Source organism: Sciurus carolinensis, chromosome 8 (genome assembly GCF_902686445.1).
Source record: "Sciurus carolinensis chromosome 8, mSciCar1.2, whole genome shotgun sequence".
Lineage (NCBI taxonomy): Eukaryota > Metazoa > Chordata > Mammalia > Rodentia > Sciuridae > Sciurus > Sciurus carolinensis.
Window position 1 is genome coordinate 141,691,145 of NC_062220.1, and position 18,927 is coordinate 141,710,071.

The 18,927-nt window shown below is 59.5% G+C and overlaps 1 protein-coding gene across 1 annotated transcript; it reads left to right on the plus strand.

Moving 5' to 3' along the window:
• The first annotated feature begins 2,519 nt into the window (after positions 1-2,519).
• On the plus strand, positions 2,520-5,770 carry Fzd10 (frizzled class receptor 10). The gene has a single exon (XM_047561398.1). The coding sequence runs from the start codon at positions 3,012-3,014 to the stop codon at positions 4,755-4,757; it is 1,746 nt and encodes a 581-aa protein (XP_047417354.1). The 5' UTR covers positions 2,520-3,011; the 3' UTR covers positions 4,758-5,770.
• Positions 5,771-18,927: the final 13,157 nt, after the last annotated feature.

Genomic DNA, 18,927 nt, shown 5'->3' on the forward strand with positions numbered 1-18,927 from the left:
TTCTTCAAAGAAGACAAAAGAAAAAAGAGCTGAGGGGAAAGACAGCCATAAAATTCCTCCCAATTCTCCATAACAGTTGCCAGAGGGGGGCCGGTAGCAGCCAGGGCTGAGCAGCAGGGGACCCGGCTGCTCCTCCGAGTCACACATCTCAAATCCCACACACAGGAAAAAAAAAAATAAAATAAAATATCTTTTCAGCTGGAGCCATCAAAAGGCCCTTTTCATTTATTAGTTACAGAGTTATCTCCCAGTTGCTGATTTCTCAGAGTCCCCATTTTTCGATAATAATGTCTATTTTGTTGGTTTCCATCTCTGCTGGGCAGAACCAAGAGCTTCTACAGACATTTTTATAAAACAGAAGAGAAGAAAGCGATCCGAGCGGCTAAAATAATGGGTCTGAACATGGCGGAATAAAAATAGCACATAAAGGATCAATTAGGAGGCACCCTCACAAAGAGCCACGCTGGCTCCCAGGACTTGACTCTTCCCCTCCAACCGGAGCAGGAAGACCCTCTGCAAGGAAAATTCTAGAAAAGCCACGTGAGGTCCAATGAATCTTTTCTAACTTAAAAGGTTTTGAAACTAGCTCACTACTAAATAAAAAATCTGAGCCAACTCTCGTCTTAAAATGGCAGTGTTCTGAACACATGCGCTCTTCCTGGGGAACCCACACAGCGGGAGGGGGCAGTTGCCAGGCACTGGCTTCTACCTCTCGGCCACTTGCCCTCCACCCCAGCTCCCCAAGCGCCTCCGTGACATCAGGGCACCAGGGCCAAGGGCTCGGCGGGCGATGAGGCATGAACACCTGCCTGCAATTCTGGAACCCTGAGCAAGCCACAGCTTCATAGTTCTGAGGAATGAATGAAAGCGCCCAAGTTTCCTGCATATGTACAAGTGCACGCCTTGTTTTAATTAGGAGCCTATCGTCTTGGAGGAAGTGCCAGGGTCCTGCCACTGCTGACAGGCTGGGCAGGCGGGAGGGGTGCCTGGCGGGCCCTGCGCCCTCCCTGGGTGCTTCCTGGAGACAGCTGGCCGAATCGCGGCGACCCCCGCGGGGTCCGCCCACCCAGCTCCTCCCACGCTGCGGAAAGCTGCAGGATCAGCCCCGGGCACCGGTTCCCAGCCGAGACTGCGCACACCCCACACTAACCGAGTGAGCCTCGGGTGCGCGGGAGGGACAGAAGGCTGGGTGCGTCTCCACCGAGTCCTCCAACTGCCCCTCTGCAGGTGGCGATGGACCAAATCCTGGTCCGGGCGGGGTGGGGGGTTTCCGGAAGCACTTCAAAGACTGGACCTCCAGGGCGTGTTAGGGGAGGGAGCCGGCCACCCCCTGGGGGATGTCTATCCAAGCTTTAGTGCAGGAGGAGGCGAAGCATCTGGTGTACTCTTGGGCACCCTGGGCTTGGGTGGATGCTCATCGCCCACGCCCTATGCGGGGGGGGGGGGGACGGGGACGTTGTGTCCGGAGTGTCGTTAGCACAAACTGGCCCAAACCGAAGGACGGGGAGGCAAAAGCGGGAGGAGGGGACGACGCCGCTCCACTCTCTGGGAGAACCACCCTTGCGCGCCTCCGCCTTGGGCTCCGGGCGCCGGGTCCCGGCCGGAACCGGCTCCGTACAGCTCACCCGCCATCCTCTTGACGTCTCTCCCGGCCGGGCCAACCACTCGCCAAATAATATAAACACCGAGGAGCGAATGACTTCCTATAATAAATAAACTCAGCCGCCTTGAGAAACCGCCAGCCTTGCCCGGATCGAGGCCCTTGAGTCTGCCGCCCGGGCGGGCGGGTCACTGTGAGTCAAGTCCCACGGCCCTGGCTTCCCCTCCCTCCCCTCCGCCTTCTTCCAGGCGACCTCGGATGAGCGGCCCTAAAATCTGGATTCCCAGGTCCCCTCCCCCTCCCCTTCGCTCGCCTATTAGAAATTTCAAAGCAAACCCCTCCCCGGAGCCGAAGCCCCGCGCCCCAGGCTGGCAACCCCGGTCTCGTGAAGATGCGGGCAGGTTTACAAGCCTAGGGGCAGCTTTATGGCCTAAGCCATAAAACGCAAATCCCACCTCTCTCTGAAAGCGCCCTCCGCCTGGGACCCACCATAAAAGTAGGGGAGGATGCACCCCCGACCCCCTGCCGCGGACCACCCCCACCCCGGCTCCCGCCGGTCCCCGAACTTCCCGTAACCTCGGCGGTCCTTGGGGTGCCCGGGACAATCCCGAGGGCCCATCCCCCGCCCCCGGGGAAGGGGACGCAGGCAGAGAACGCGGCGGGAGGCAAAGTTGGGAGCCCGGCAGAGAGAGGGCGGAGAGCGGGCGGGACCTCCGGGCAGGGCTCCGCGCGCAGGGCTCCGCGCGCCGGGCCGGGTGCGCCGGGCGGGCGCGGCGGCGGGGGGCTCGGCCCCCGCGGGGCCCGGGCGGGCGGCGGGGCGGCGCGCGGAGGCTGCCCGGGGCGCTCGGCTTTCTCATGCAAAGCAGCGGAGGGGCGGGGCGGCGGCCTGGGGGCGGGGCCTGTCACCGCTCGGCTTTTTTCCCCTTTGCCTTTTTGCCAGTCTTCTCATCCCGGGACACAAACCTCGCAACAGCTGCTGGCTGGGCCCGGCGAGGCCGGCGCAGGGAGGGAGGAGCTGCCGGGCCGCAGGGCGCCGCGAGCTGGCCCAGCCACCGTGCGCCCGCGCCGCCCGCCCTCTCCGGACGCGCGGGCCGGGCGCGCCAAGAAGAGGCCAAAGTTTGCCGCGGCAGTGAGTTGCAGCCCGCGCGGGGCGGCGTTCGGAGAGCTCCGGCTGCTTCTCTCGCTTCCCGGTATTGTTTGCAAACTTTGCTCCCCTCCCCCGCCGACCCGGCTCCGCGGAGGCCAGGCGCGGAGAGTAGGGCCGGGGGCGCTGTGCGCAGCGCTCGGGCAGGCTGGGCGGGCATGGGCGGGAGCAGGAGCAGGGGCGCAGAGCCCGGGCCAGCAGCCCGAGCCCCGGAGCGGCGGCTCTGAGGGGCGCGGACTTTCCCGCGAGGGCACCTCGGACGCCACCATGCAGCGCCCGCGTCCCTGCTTGTGGTTGGTGCTGCAGGTGATGGGTTCGTGCGCCGCCATCAGCTCCATGGACATGGAGCGACCTGGCGATAGCAAGTGCCAGCCTATAGAGATCCCGATGTGCAAGGACATTGGCTACAACATGACCCGCATGCCCAACCTGATGGGCCACGAAAACCAGCGGGAGGCGGCCATCCAGCTGCACGAGTTTGCGCCGCTGGTGGAGTACGGCTGCCATGGCCACCTCCGCTTCTTCCTGTGCTCGCTCTATGCGCCAATGTGCACCGAGCAGGTCTCCACGCCCATCCCCGCCTGCCGGGTCATGTGTGAGCAGGCCCGGCTCAAGTGCTCGCCTATCATGGAGCAGTTCAACTTCAAGTGGCCCGACTCCCTGGACTGCAGCAAGCTCCCCAACAAGAACGACCCCAACTACCTGTGCATGGAGGCGCCCAACAACGGCTCCGAGGAGCCCAGCCGGGGCTCCGGCATGTTCCCGCCGCTCTTCAGGCCCCAGCGGCCCCACAGCGCGCAGGAGCACCAGCTGAGAGACGGGGGCTCCGGGCGCGCCGGCTGCGACAACCCCGGCAAGTTCCATCACGTGGAGAAGAGCGCCTCGTGCGCGCCGCTCTGCGCGCCGGGCGTGGACGTGTACTGGAGCCGCGCCGACAAGCGCTTCGCGGTGGTCTGGCTGGCAGTCTGGTCGGTGCTGTGCTTCTTCTCCAGCGCCTTCACGGTGCTCACGTTCCTCATCGACCCGGCCCGCTTCCGGTACCCCGAGCGCCCCATCATCTTCCTCTCCATGTGCTACTGCGTCTACTCGGTGGGCTACATCATCCGCCTCTTCGCGGGGGCAGAGAGCATCGCCTGCGACAGGGACAGCGGGCAGCTCTACGTGATTCAGGAGGGACTGGAGAGCACCGGCTGCACGCTGGTCTTCCTGGTGCTCTACTACTTTGGCATGGCCAGCTCGCTGTGGTGGGTGGTCCTCACGCTCACCTGGTTCCTGGCAGCTGGCAAGAAGTGGGGCCACGAGGCCATTGAGGCCCACAGCAGCTACTTCCACCTGGTGGCCTGGGCCATCCCAGCGGTGAAGACCATCCTGATCCTGGTGATGCGCAGGGTGGCCGGGGACGAGCTCACCGGGGTGTGCTATGTGGGCAGCATGGACGTCAATGCCCTCACTGGCTTCGTGCTGGTGCCCCTGGCTTGCTACCTCATCATCGGCACGTCCTTCATCCTCTCGGGCTTTGTGGCCCTGTTCCACATCCGGAGAGTGATGAAGACGGGCGGGGAGAACACCGACAAGCTGGAGAAGCTCATGGTGAGGATCGGCGTCTTCTCCGTGCTCTACACCGTGCCGGCCACCTGTGTGATTGCCTGCTACTTGTACGAGCGCCTCAACATGGATTACTGGAAGATGCTGGCCTCCCAGCACAAGTGCAGGGTGAACAACCAGACCAAGGCGCTGGACTGCCTGATGGCCGCCTCCATTCCCGCGGTGGAGATCTTCATGGTGAAGGTCTCCATGCTGCTGGTGGTGGGCATCACCAGTGGAGTGTGGATCTGGACTTCCAAGACGCTACAGTCTTGGCAGCAGGTCTGCAGCCGCAGATTGAAGAGGAAGAGCCGCAGGAAACCGGCCAGCGTCATCGCTAGTGCTGGGATTTACAAAAAAGCTCAGCACCCCCAGAAACCTCATCTTGGGAAATACGAGATCCCGGCCCAGCCTCCTGCCTGCGTGTAAAGGGCCCTGGGGAAGGACCCGGCGGGCGGGCGGGCAGGCAGGACCCAAACAGGGTGCAGTTTCTGGTTTGGGCTGGTTGGTTTTTTAAATAAAAGGGATTTTTTTAAAAAATGCAAATAAATGGAAAGTTTTTAACCCCGAAATTCAGGATACCGGGACACACTGAAAGTAAAAATGTACTTCAGGGGTTTTGTTTTGTTCTGTTTCTCAGTGAAGGGCGCTCCTCAGTTCAGTAGCCTCCGGTGTAACTAATTGGTGGTAAAGTCCTTGATTCAGCCCTCAGAAAACTTTTGTTCAGACCCTTCCACAAATGCGCATCTGTGTGCTGGAGCTGGCTTTGCGACCCACGTATAAAGGAGAGGCCAGACAACTTCTTTTTACAGATTAAAGAGGAGGCCCACCCCCAGTGTGGTTGTGTGTGGGACTCAAGACCTGTGCAGAGGAAGGACCCTGACCAGTCTTTATACTCGGGTGGCTTTGGAGTCCCTTAAAATAGACTCCAGTCTCCAGCTTCATGGAAGGTCTTTTTCCAAGACAGAAACCTCCCCCAAACCTAACTGGTGGATCCAAAGATGTGCAATACAATTTTTTTTCTCTTTCCATGAAAATAAAAAGAAAAACAAGTATTTTGCTGTACTTAAAGACAACAAAAGAAATCTACTAACAAAGAACTAAGGGCTGGGCCCTGGAAACCCTTTAGCATTACATTTTGTGGCTTTTTAATGGAAACCAAGCCAATGTTATACACGTTTGGACTAATTTGTGGAAAGGAGGGGGGAGGAGGAGGAGGATCATTCAAAAGTACCCAAAGGGCTTATTGACTCTTTCTATTGTTAAACAAATGATTCCCATGAATAGATCAAGCAGCATTAGGCAGCAAAGACAAAACTTTGTCTAGTGCTTTCTCTTTACCAAGCCAGGGAAGGGGGGTTCCTGCCGGTGTATATCTGTAATATATGAGATTTTTCATGCTCCACTATTTTATTAAAAATAAAAGACGTTCTTTAGTTTGCTGCTAGTAGTCCCTGTGCCTGGTGAGCTTTACCTTCTCTGTGGGGCGAGAACAGAAAACTTTCTCCCTCTACTTTTTTAGGCACTTTCTGGGTGTGCCCCGCTAGCTGGAGGTTCCTGGTTATCTCCGAGGTTGACAGAGTCGCTCAGGCCGAGTTTCAGAAGCTTTTCATGCAGGTGACTGAACATGGGTCTTCCATTGTGACACATGTCCTCAAGGACAGCCTTGCCTGCCAAGCTCCCGTGAGCCCGTGAGCCTGGACCGGCCTCCCATGAGGTCTTTGCCAGTGGTGTTCCGTTGACCTGCTGGGGTCGGTTTGCACCTGGACAGAGCTGTGTACCTCAGTCTGAAGCAGGTCACCTCACAGCCGCTCTGGGCCACGGGGACAAGGGCACAAACCCCCGTCTGGACAGGATGGCCTGGCGTTGTGGGGCAGCTTGGGTCAGTCCTCCTGGTGTTTACCAGGAGAGCTTGGCAGCTGAAAAGCTGGAGCAGGCCCTCATTCTGCTGGCAGGGCGGGGCTGGCCCCAGGTTCTCACCAGAAGGATCCAAGGGCACACACCAGCCCTGGTGCACTGTGGCAGCCGCAGAAAACCCCTAGCTCTCTGTAGGCTCATGTCTGGCTCACATCTTGGACCTGGGCAGGAGCCCTTGAGCTCTTTGAGCACTAACTAGGCACTGCGAAGCTGGGCAGAAGCTGAAGCAGCCTGGGCCGCGTCCCGAAGCGCATTAGGAACAGGGCCTGGTGACAGAAGACCACCCTGTCCCCATCAGCAAGGCCTGGAAGGGGTGGGCGCTGCTTCAGGAGGATGCTAGAGCAGGTGATTTGGGTGCTTTGGGATCAAACTCCAGAAACTGAAATGCCCGCCAGGCAGGCACAGCGACTGAGTCCAAATCCCGGGACAACTTCCAGAGGACCAAGAGTGGAAGCAGGCGTTAAAAACGCCCATGAGTAGGAAACTGTTGCTCGTTCCCATCCTGACCCCCACGCTACTTGTGGAGCAGAAAAATTACTGTGTCTGCGTGTGCATGCAAGTAGTGTTCCTTTTTGGCAACTCTCCAGGGAAAACGGCATGTCCGCTGCAGAGGTTTCGCCAGGTCCAGAAAGATAACCTATGAGGTGCAGCCGAGAGCCTGCAGGCAGGACGGCACGCCAAAGCCACTGGGTTCTGAAATTACAGGGTCCCCAGCCACTTCAGATCTTCCCACGCTCAGGTGCACAGCTTTGAACGTCCATTCCAAGGCAGACCCGTTCAGCAGCTTGGATAAGGCCTCCGTGGTTCAACCGCAGGCGTGGGCCACCCCAGAAGCCAAGTGGTCTTGTCTACAGATGCCACCGAGGGCTGCCAACCTGGGGCTGGTCTAACAGGGACCAGAGAATGGGGCAGCTGAAGCACTTCAAACGCTGCTTCCAGCTCCCTCCCCTCCTACGGGCTGAGCTGAGCTGAAACCTGACCTGAGATCACAGCAGACCCTGCATTTTAGGAGAAGCCTCACTAGGCTCAAATGTTAGAAAACCAAAACAAAACACCACCGCACTCCGCTGTCCTCAGACTCCACTCAGCCCAGAGGTGTAAGTGGTGACATCATGGTTAGAAGCAGCCCAGAGAAGGTGACTGCCCAAGGTCACGCAGCCATCTGCAGCATTCGCCCGGCAGCCCGCCGGCCTCAAGCACTGGCAGCCTGGCAAAGGGACCCACCCAGCACACCCTCCACTGACCTCTGTCTCAGGGAAGTCACACTGTGGCCGGAAACGCAAGCAAGGCACAGACTCAGCCTGGGTGCCCTCATGGCACCTCCTGGAGAGGCCGGGGAGCGGGGGACCGTGCCAGCTGGAGCAGGTTATGGCAGGGAATGTGGCCTCCGCCATGGACTGGGCCTGACGTGTGTGCCCCGCACCGAGCAGAGCACATTGCCCGTGCTGGGACCACAACCACAGTGCGGGCAGCAGTGATCACAGGTAGCCACGGCACAGCTGTGTGCCACGCACTCTCCTGTCAGTTCACTGCACGTGCAAGGACCCTGATGCGCAGAGAGGTTAAGTAATTTCCTAGAGTCACACAGTAAGTCAAAGTGAAGCCAGGATAGGAGCCAGCCAGAGCAGGACCCCAGTTCAGCAAGTAGTTGTCCAAGACACAAATGAGCGAATGTGCAAACTAGGCACTTTGTGGTGCTCACTTTGTCCTCGGGCCAAAGCTGGTGGCACTGTTCTCATCTTCCTGTTAGAGATGGGGAATTTGGAGCACATGACGTGCAGCCCCTTTGCCAAGGTCACAGGGCAGCAAGCAGGGGACCCAAGAGGGCCACCTTGGGCTTGTGGCTCTGACCTCCCCGCCCTCCTGCCTCAGGGGACCTGATGTGTGTGGGGTCACTTTATCTCTCCAGCAGCTCTGCCCTTGCCCCTCAAGGTCACATGGCTGGGGCAGAGACCACCCAGCCAGTGCCAGAAGGGGCTGTGTGCTTCCTCCTCAGGAGGGTTGAGGGCCATGCAGGGGACCTGCAGGTAGAGGAGCGGGCTTAGGAGGCAGAGCCAGCCGGGGCCTGGCCTCGAGAGGGAGCTGGGGGAGGCCAGTGAGCATCGCAGTGCAGGGCTGGTTCCTGCGTGTGGAGCGAGCTGGCCTGCAGGTGGATCTGGGTGGAGACAAGATCAGGGCTGCAGGTGGGGGACCCAGTAGGCCCTCTCCAGGCACAGGGGATGGAGGCAGCAGAAAGAAGGGTCAGGCAGACTTTGAAGGTGCCATGAAGAGCAGTTCCCAACCACCTGGGCTCTGGTCTCACTTGTGCATTAAGAGGATAGAGGAAGATGGCGTCCAGGGTCTCCTCTGACGTCAAAAGACCTGACCCAGGAGGAACCCAGGGCTGCAAATCCCTTCTTGCAGAGGGAGTGAGGAGGACTCTTCCCTCTGCCCGCCATGCCCAGCCCTGGGTCACGGAGCCAGGCCGAAGCTGGCTCCAGGCTGGTGCGTGGCCCTCGACCAGCACCCTGCAGAGGCTGCTTCAGAACCAGGAGAGGGGAGAAAGGCCGGGGAGTCCGTGGGGCAACAGAGAAGGAAGCACAGCCGAGAACCAGACCAACGCCAAAGCTGGCCTCACGCTTACAGGGCGTGGGGTGGAATGTAGGTCAGGGCTGGAAATCCGTCCCACCCGCCGGAGGCCCCGTGGCAGTGGATCAGGGGCTGCCCAGTGCTGACCGTGGGCAGGCCCCGGCTCGCTCCTGCCCGGTCTTCACCTAGGAAGCGGGCATGGTGCTTATGGAGCCATTATTGCAGGCTCAGTTGTTCTCAGTCTGCACCTGTGACCGCCAGCCCTCGCGGTGCCCGGGCACCTGGGTGAGACCCGTGACGTCACCTGCGTAAAGCCTGGGGCAGCCGCTTGGCCTCCAGCACATGATCAATACGCTTCAGCTACTCTTATGTTTATCGTCCCCCCAAGAAAGCCAAGCCCACGGCGCTAATGAGGCCCGATCTCTAAAGAGGCTGGGCTTTCTCCTGCAGAAGCACTTTCCCGACGCCGTGTTCGCTTTCAGAGAAGGCCCACGGACCTTTCAAGTCTAAAAGGCAGGCCCAGCCTCCGCGGCGGGGAAGACCCTCGGCCGTTCCCTTTGAACACGAGCACATCACAGCCGACTTCCTGGGAAGTCAGACCTCACGTGCAGACGCCTCTCCGCGCAAGCGGCCCGCGCGGCTGTAATATGGAGATGAGGAAAAGCGGTCAGACTTCGGGAAGCGGGGGACGCGCTCGAGCGACGAGGTGCGGGGGCTTTTTCATGTTTTATTAAGAGTGTGAAGGCCAAGCTGGAGGGAGGAGGGAAGGTGGCGTTTGAAATCTGCAAGGAACGGGTTTCAGTTGCCGAGGTGAAGCTGCCGTCACCGGGACGTCCCTAGGAAAATGACGGCGTCTGATCCAACACACTGTCCATGCAGTCCCGTGGGCCTTCCCGAGAGTGGACGCCCTGTGCCTTATCACTGTAGGACGTTCTCAATTAAAAACATACCCGGGGCCCCGGGCTCTCCTCCGGGCCCCGTAGTGACCCTGTCCCACGACAGTCCTATCCCACGCCCGCCTCCGTCCCAGAAGCCCGAGCGGGGCTGCTGCAGACGCGCTCTGTGCTCTCCAGGGCACGACGGGAACCGTGTACTTGCAGGGAGACCCCTCAGAGTTTGCACCAGCCGCGTGCCAAGCGTTTCAGGCAGAAGCTCAGGGTCACGGGCCCGAGAGGTGCCGCTGCCCCAGGCCCGGCCAGCCCATGGCAGGCAGTGGAGCTCAGGGGCCAGGGAAGCCCCGCCTGCCCACCTCCATGTCCCCTCTCCAACAACCGCGGGCTTGGCTGACTTGGAGCAGGATCCTTGTCTGCAAGGCTGCCCTTCCTCTGCCCCCAGGGTAGGGAGTCACCCAGGCCTTGGACTGGAGCCTGTGGCAGGAGGCTGGCAGGAGAGGGTCAGCCGCAGCTCAGCATTTCTTAAAGGGCCATTAAGTCAGGAGCAGCTCCAACCTCCTCTCCAAACCTGGCATCGAGGGCAGGGAACACCAGGTAGGGCGAGTCGGGGACTCTGATCTGCTGTCCTCTACCAGTTGGAGTGGACAGAACACAGGCCATTGCAAGGATAGAGAAGGTCAGTGCAGAGCTTTCCTTCTGTGGAAAGGAAACACCATCGCAACTGCTTCTGCTCAGCAAGACCCGGGGCTGTGGTGGTGACCGAGTGTTGGCCACTTCCCCTTGGGCGAGCAGAGAACATTGGAAGAAAAATCAGGAGAGGGGAAAGAGGCCTCAAGCAAAGCTGGACACGCATCGTCTTTACTTTCCAGCCACCTCTGCCCTCTGATGGCTTTACTCTTTCCCAGTCAAAAGCTTTGCACATGTCCTTGGGATAAACAAAAAATGCCAAGCAAGATAATCTTTGGATAAGGGATGCACATGTCCCTTGATCTGGTCAGTGAGGTGGGAGGTGATTCTTCCTGAGGGGGATAGTAGAATGGGGCTGAGCATGTGGCAGGAGGGAAGGCCTAGGAAAAGACTGATGTGAGGAAGGCCGTCTTTTCCCTGCATGGAATGTGAAAGTCATCTGTGGAGCTGCTGCAACTATTTTGTGACCATGAGGCAATAATCCCAATCTCTGAGATGATGGACACAAAACTGGAAACAGCAACTTTACGATGACTTCATTAAGCTTTTGCACCTCTAGGCTTCTTGTTGTGCAAGGTAATTAACTGCCTGTATTTCCTGAGCATCAGCAGATTAGGTGTCCTGTGACGCTTAGAAAGTATATCTGACACAGTCAATTAATCCAGTGCTCCCCAAGGTTCACTGTGCATGTGATTCATTGGAGGACCTTGCTAAAGTGCAGGTGGATCTGGGTAGGATCCGAGAGTCTACATTTGTACCAGGCTCCCAGGTGTTGCCTGTGCTGTGGTTTCTCCTGGTCCTGTGTGAACAGATTGAACTGACCATCCACCAGAAGTTTAAAACTCCTCTGCTCTAGGCTTGACCATAATTACATGAGCGTGTCTCAGGCCCCATCCAAGTGGGTGTCCTGTATTGTACTGGCTCTCAATCAAAAATATCTTTCTCGCTTTGAGTTGGACTCTGCCTCCTGTGACTCTTTTGTTTGTTTTGCTGTGTGTTTACCGCAAGTCGAATTCACTTTCCAAGCCCCTTATACATTTGAAGTTGAGTACCATGTACTTCCCGGATCTTTCTGGGTTCTTCAAACTTTGGGCCAAATAACTTGGCTTCTTCCTGCCCATGTCCCCAGAGCAGCTGCCTTGGGCTCAGTTCTCATAAGGAAGGTACTGCGGGTGGCTCCGTTCTCCAGGAATGTCCACGAAGGGCATCACCCTAGGGACCCCGGACAGCCAGGCCAACGTGGCCCACGCTAATGGGCACAAAGGGCAGTTTCACTAAGGCCCAGCAGGGCTGTCTGCCACTGTTGGATGTCACGCTGGACGTGCTGGACACTAAAGCAAGAGAAAAGAGTCGTCGAGGCCACTGGAAACCGGTTCCTTGCAGCAGATGGGAGTGAAAGGAGCAGCCGAGAAAAGCACTGCCGAGCGTTTGATAAGAACACCAGGACAAAAGTCAGCAGCCGCCGTTCGTACCAGCAGAGCTTGAAAGTGGGAAGAAAGTAACGGAGGGTGCTTGTGGTGCCCACAGGAACACAGCAGCCTAGAAGCAAACTGGAGGGGCATGCCGGCCCTTTAGACCCGCGTCACCGTGTCCCAGAGGAGCCGAGGGACAGGTTCAGAGGACCGGAAAATCACACCTTGTACCTGGGACCAGGTCGCCTGATTACCTCCTGAGTGTAGTAAGCCTGTTGCAAAGTCTGTGTCTGGGGAGGTCCCCAAAAGGGTACTAAATCCATCAAACTGGATCAAATAGCGCGCGCGTGCACGCGTGTGTGCACACACACACACACACCCAGATCCTGTCACTGTGATGAGGACAGGAGGTTGAGACGGTGGAGCCCACTCTCCACCTGAGAGTCACGGGAGCATCACAGGGCAGGCGGGGAAACAGGCAGGGAGAAGCCAGCGAGCCAAGGTCAACCCAGGTGCTTCTGGAGGCCGTTTGGGTTAGTAAGGAAGAGTGGGTCCTCCGATCAGAGTGCTGAGCGTCCTTTTAGAACGGGGGAGAGCAAAAGTGGATCCCCCTCACATCTTCCGTCCCAATGCACTTCCCATGAGGAAAACACTTAAAAATAGCAGCCGCTGGGGAAACGTTTGTCTCACTCTCTCATGGAAAAGGAAGAAATGGCTGGAAGGTTTGGGTCTGCTCCACCTAGCCACACTAGGAACTCGGGATCGGGTTCTGTGAGGCCTAAAATCGGCCGATTAAAAATAAAAATGCCTGATCCCCATACAGAAAATCAAAAGGCAAAAACTGTCGTTCCTTTTCTGGGTCCATGAACAGGCCACATGAATCCCAGGGACACCGAGGACCTGTCCCCCTGGAGAGGGCTGCTCCTGCCCTATGACAGCCCAAGGCCACCCAGCGCACCAGCACTTGGTCCTGCTAGGCTGAGGACGCAGAGCTGGCTCCAGGGTGGGACACACGCTCCCTCACCACACCCCGGGGCACGGCGGGGCGCCCTTTCCGGAGGGTGGTCACAGGGTGCCCCTAATGCCCTTTGTGGCATGCGTGACCTTGGGCCGGCAATCCCAGTTCCACCTCCTAAAAATGCCACCTGTGAGCTGCCCGTTCACGTGGCTGGTGGTGGGTCCTATGCTCAGCACCAGGCAGTTGGAGACCGTTGTCAACCGGCACATGGGCCACACTCCCCATCCAGCAGGCCGGCGGCATTGAGCCAGGCAGACCCGCGTGGCCCTCCTGGACAGGGACGGGTGCAGGTTTTCTGTGCGTGCTGTGCCTGGACAGATCTGCAGTTAGGCATGGCCGAGGCCGCCCTGTTGTTGACTGACAAAGCAGGCTCGAGGCTGGCGGCAGGGCTCCCGTTCCCGGGAACGTGTCTGTGTGCTCGGGAAGACGTGAAGAGTTTAGAGTGGCCGTGGGCATCTGCTGGGATCATGAATAATCTTTAGCTTCTTATTAAAACTCTCAGCGTTTTGGCTTTTGGAAGTGAATAGATAGAAAGAGGAGAGATGGCGGCGTGATAAATAGACTCTAGGTAGGTAGGGAGGTGCGTGGAGCATAGGACAGATGGCAGGATGGTAAGTTAACGATACCTGGATGATCAAACACAAATAAATCATAGGTGGATGGTAGACGAGGGGTAGAGGGCAGGTGGTGATACGGTGGAAAATGATGGGTGACAGATGGACAGGTGGGTGATGGGATGGGGAATCGGTGGTCGCCCCAGCTGGCTCCTCTGTCGGGAGCTGGTCCTGGGCTCCCTCCGATGCCTGTTTTGGGCGTCTGACCTGTGACTTATTCCTCCCAAGCCTCTGCCACCTGATAGGTGTATTTGGGTCTCTGTGCCTAACAAGCCCATCTGTCCCCACAGGGTGGAGGGTCTCCAGGCTTCTCATCTCCTGGGTTCGTCCCCTGGAACGGGCGACGGACGGCGAATGCAGCCGACCTCATGAGCCAGGCCTCCTGCGGGTTGAGTTCTGATGGGCGTCTTTCCACGGGCAGGTCCCGCGCTTCCCGGTCCCCCAGGAGTCAGGCAGAGCCCAGAGGGCCGCCGGCCTCACTCAGCGACACGTGCTCTGCACACCAGTTTCACCAGCGCATGTGCTGGCCGCCAGCTGGAGCCCATGTCTCCCTTTTCTGTCCAGGGACCTGCGTGGTGTGGGGTACGCCGCCCCCGCCCCACCTGCTCCGTCTCCTGACATGCAGCTGCCGGGCGAGTCCGAGCCCCCAGCACTGGCTGGGCAAGGACACCGTCCTCCTCGCGGCTGGGGTGTCGGGATTGCGGTGCCTCTGCCAGCCGGGCTGTCGTGAGGGGCCCGGCCTGACGGGAGGAGCAGGGAGTTCAGAAAATCTGAGCCAGAGGGCACCTGCCTGGCACGCAAGGGACCATGGGCTCAATCCCTGCCCTTCAGATAAAAAAGAAGGAAAATCCAAACCAAACCGTGGTGACATTGTGAACCGTGAAGGAAACAGCGCCAGATGGTAGCTACGCGCCCCTCTGGCCACACGTCCTCTGGAGTTCAGCCTGGTGGGGCCCCTCTTCCTTGCAGCCCGCGGGGGCCAGGGCTTGGCCCAGGGTGTCCCGCTAATCTGTCCCACAGCAGAGCCCCCCACGCTCAGGCTCCTGAGAGAAGCCTTTGGTTTTGATGGTGATTCGGTGAGCTGGGAATTCTGGCGCAGTTGGCCGGGCACCATCCTGGCCACCTGGGTGATGGCTGGGCCTGGGGCAGGGGCCCACTTCACTTCTCCCTCTGTTCACGTATCTGGCCTCCTGTCCGTGTCCCTTCATGTCTGTCCCCATAGCATGTGGGACCCATCCTCCAGGGCCTCCTCAGTGGTCAGTCCCAGAGCCAGCATGGGAGAAGGACAGGAGAGCCCAGGCCTGTGTCCACCATGTGCCTTTGACACCCAGAGTCAGAGCCCACCAGGTTCCCTCAGAGGAGTGGAAAGACCCTGTGGAAAGACCCCAGGGGCGGGTGCCAGCGAGCTCCCCAGAGAGGGCAGAGGTCGGGGCGTCCCCTCCCCTCCTGCCCAGACGCCCAGGAAGAACGAAGCATCCCCACCCGTCAGGACTGCCTCGTCCCTGTCCTCGGCCGTGTGCTGATTTCTAGCGTGGGGACCTTCTCCTGGAGCGGTTTCCCCAGATGGGCTGACGGGCTGGGAGCCGTGGAGGCTCGGGGTCTGGTCTCCAGGCCACCCGACCGACCGACGAGGGGCACTTTCTGTGGGCTGAGTTTGTTTACTCCTGGAAAACCTGGCTTCCTGTTTCCAAGGGGAGGCAGGTTTAAAAGGCCTCGTAAAAGGGGCCTCAAAGGGCCCGCACTTCAAATGGCTCTTACGTGGCGACCCTGGATGAGTTCAGTGTGAAGGAATCAGAAACATACGGGTTAGATTTCCTTGCAGATCCACAGAGGCTGTGACTCGAGGGGGGCGGGTCGTGTCAAAACACGCTTTGGCATCCTGCCAGGACTGAGATCGTTTGAAAAACGATGCGGAGATGGCGGACGTACCTGTGTCCTCTCTGGGTGCCCCGGCCCTGCTTTGCGAGATTTATTTAATTTTAAAGAAGCGGCGGAGGGATTGCAGACAGGGTGGTTCTAATTTAAGGTTCCAAGTTTCTTTCTTTCTTTTTTTTCATTCTCTCTGGGAGATGGTCCTGCACGGGCACGCCTCGCGACTCTGGTTCTGTGTTGGTTTTAATTGAGATTTCAAAGCGAGGACTGTGGCTTTCATGGTCCTCAGTATGTTTCTTATTTAGATTAAGAGTCCAGGAACTCCGAGGCTCATTACACCCAGGGCTTCGTCAGAGGACCTGTCCCAGCAACCGTGGCAACAGTGGCCTGCACCTCCCAGCGCAGGGACAGCAGAGTCTCTGGTGGCCTCTGGACCCAGGAGAGGTCACAGAATCCCAGGCATGGTCAGGGAACAGAGATGTGGGCCCTTCAGCTCAGGTCCACGCTCCTGGGGGACTGTTGCATGATCTGGGACCAAGATGTCTGTTAAGAAAAACTCAGGAGCCCATTGTTACTGCAGCTGGGCCCCCAGAGCTGTGGGAAGCGGGGTTGGGAGCACCTACGGTCTCTGTGTGCTTCTGGGGTTCCTTGAGTCACAGAAGGATCGCGGTTGAGCAGCAGAGCCCCCCAAGTGGACAGTCCATGTCCACCTCTGGACAGTGGCACTGACCGCAGGAACACATCTTTGGCGACACCACCTACTGGGTATGTGGCTACCCTCCCCCCGACCACAGCAGAGGCGGAAACTGTCCCTCTGAACCACCTTCCGCGGCAGTGCTCTGGAGAGGGACACGTGTCTTGGTGGCCTCTATTTCTGGTCGTTTCTAGCTCCTGCTCACAGGGGCGGGTGCTGGGTCCTGCTCTGGAGTGTGTGTTGGAAACTTGGTCCCCAGCGCAGCAGCACCAGGAGGGGACTGGCGGGAGGAGGCCACGGCCACGGGGGCTTCGTGCTCATGAATGGACGGAATGGACCGATGGCTCTGTCACCAGAGTGAGCTTGTTATTCCAGGAACGAGTCTGTCACGGAGCAGGGAGCTTTCTGCCTGTCTGAGGCTGCCACTGACTGGAGCCCGTCTGCAGACCCTGAGCCGCGCGTCCCTCTGCGGCACTCCTCGCTGCAGAGGGCGCGGGTGAGCGCGCTGCCGGCCCAGCCAGGCAGGCGGGCGGTTATTTAGTACTGACTGGATGTCCCTGTGTGGCCATGAGTGAAGGAAGAAGGGGCGGGACCAGGTCCATCGCCAACTCCTCCGCTGGCTCCAGGGGACCGAGGGGGCTTGTGCAGCTCCTCCCTGCGCCTCCAGGGCGGCCTCCCTTCCCTGCCCACTCCGGGAGGCAGACCCGTGATCTCCAGGGCCCCTCGGCCTCTGGCTTGGGGCAGCTTTGGTCCATGGGAGGACCCAGCGGCCGGAGACCGGAGTCGGGGCGGGAGCACTCCAGGGTGCCAGGTGACCCCCTCTGGGGTCTCCTTCCCCGAACCCGGCTCCCTCTGGCTACTGTCCTTTCTGCGGGGAGCTGGCCCTACACCAGCCCTTCCCGAGCACCGCAGCCTGGCGCTGGGCTCTGCTTCCCCGCTCCCAGTCCACCTGGGCTCTGTGGACGGCACCCTCACCTCCTTCTCGACTTCCTGGTTTGGTTCTCTCCAGGTGAACCCCTGTCTTCGTCCACCCGGGCTACAATAGTGGACGGGAGTCCTGAGCGGGTCCCGACTCCCTCCTGTGGCCGCCTCTCTCTTCTCCAGTACCCACTGCCCGCAGGGCGGCTCCTCAGCGCTGCTGTGGAGAGGGGCCCACTCCCGTCTCTCCTCACGAGGGCCCTGGCCCATCCTGACCTCGGCACCCCGCGGCCCACGCCCCAGGCACTACCCTTATGGCAGAGCGTCGGCACGTGGAACTGGGGACGCACAGCCAGCACCTCTGCTGACGCCACCTGCTCTGCTCCTGTGGAGCCCTGGTGAGTGGACTGGGCTCCTTAATTCACCCACGGAGGGTTCTGGAATGTCTGCGCTGGCTTGCCGGGGAGAGGAACCCTGCGGTGCCTCGCGGTCTCTGAGCATCTGGTAGACAGGCCCTCCAGCCCCCTGAGGAATTCTGTGTCCCAGGTTAGAGGAGAGGCAAAGTGGGGAGCCAGGAACCTCAAGAGCAAGAGAGAGGCTCTGTGCCTGGGCCACCGGGCAGCAGCGGCAGTGTGATCTCCCAGGGCCTGGCCCTCGGGAAACAAGCAGGTTTATTTTTATTAGACGGCGGAGCCCCTCCCTCCCCTCCCTCCCCTCCTTCCTCTCCTTCCCCTCCCCTCTCTCCCCTCCCCTCCCTCCCCTCCTTCCCCCTCCCTCCCTCCCTACCCTCCTTCCCCCCCTGGCTTCAAGCTCAGGTCCCCAGCACGGTGGGAGGATGACTCTGGTGTTTTAAGGCACCGGCTGGTGGTCCTTTGTCACAGCAGCTCAAGGACACGCATACATTCCCCACCCACCCAATGAAGCAGGCTTTAGGTGACGAGGGACGTGGACAGGCTTCCTCCTGGCACCTGCATGGCCTCTGGCAGGTTGAAGAGCAGTTCTGTGGCTCACTAGTAAAAGAGGGCCTCCAGGAGGAGGACTGGCCTCTAGAGGAGGACTGGCCTCTAGAGGGGGACTGGCCTCTAGGAGGGTTATTGGTCTCTAGGAGGAGGACTGGCCTCTAGGAGGGAGACTGGCCTCTAGGAGGAGGACTGGCCTCTAGGAGGAGGCTGGCCTCTAGGAGGGTTATTGGTCTCTAGGAGGAGGACTGGCCTCTAGGAGGGTTATTGGTCTCTAGGAGGAGGACTGGCCTCTAGGAGGGAGACTGGCCTCTAGGAGGAGGACTGGCCTCTAGGAGGAGGACTGGCCTCTAGGAGGGGGACTGGCCTCTAGGAGGAGGACTGGCCTCTAGGAAGAGGACTGGCCTCTAGGAGGAGGACTGGCCTCTAGGAGGAGGACTGGCCTCTAGAGGGGGACTGGCCTCTAGGAGGAGGACTGGCCTCTAGGAAGAGGACTGGCCTCTAGGAGGAGGACTGGCCTCTAGGAGGAGGACTGGCCTCTAGAGGGGGACTGGCCTCTAGAGGGGGACTGGCCTCTAGTAGAGGACTGGCCTCTAGGAGGGAGACTGGCCTCTAGGAGGAGGACTGGCCTCTAGGAGGAGGACTGGCCTCTAGGAGGGAGACTGGCCTCTAGGAGGGGGACTGGCCTCTAGGAGGGGGACTGGCCTCTAGTAGAGGACTGGCCTCTAGGAGGGGGACTGGCCTCTAGTAGAGGACTGGCCTCTAGGAGGGTTATTGGTCTCTAGGAGGAGGACTGGCCTCTAGAGGAGGACTGGCCTCTAGTAGAGGACAGGTCTCTAGGTGGCGGACTGGCCTCTAGAGGGGGACTGGCCTCTAGGAGGGGGACTGGCCTCTAGGAGGGTTATTGGTCTCTAGGAGGAGGACGGGTCTCTAGGAGGGGTCAGACCTCTAGGAGGAGGACTGGCCTCTAGGAGGGTTATTGGCCTCTAGGAGGAGGACGGGTCTCTAGGAGGGGTCAGGCCTCTAGGAGGAGGACTGGCCTCTAGG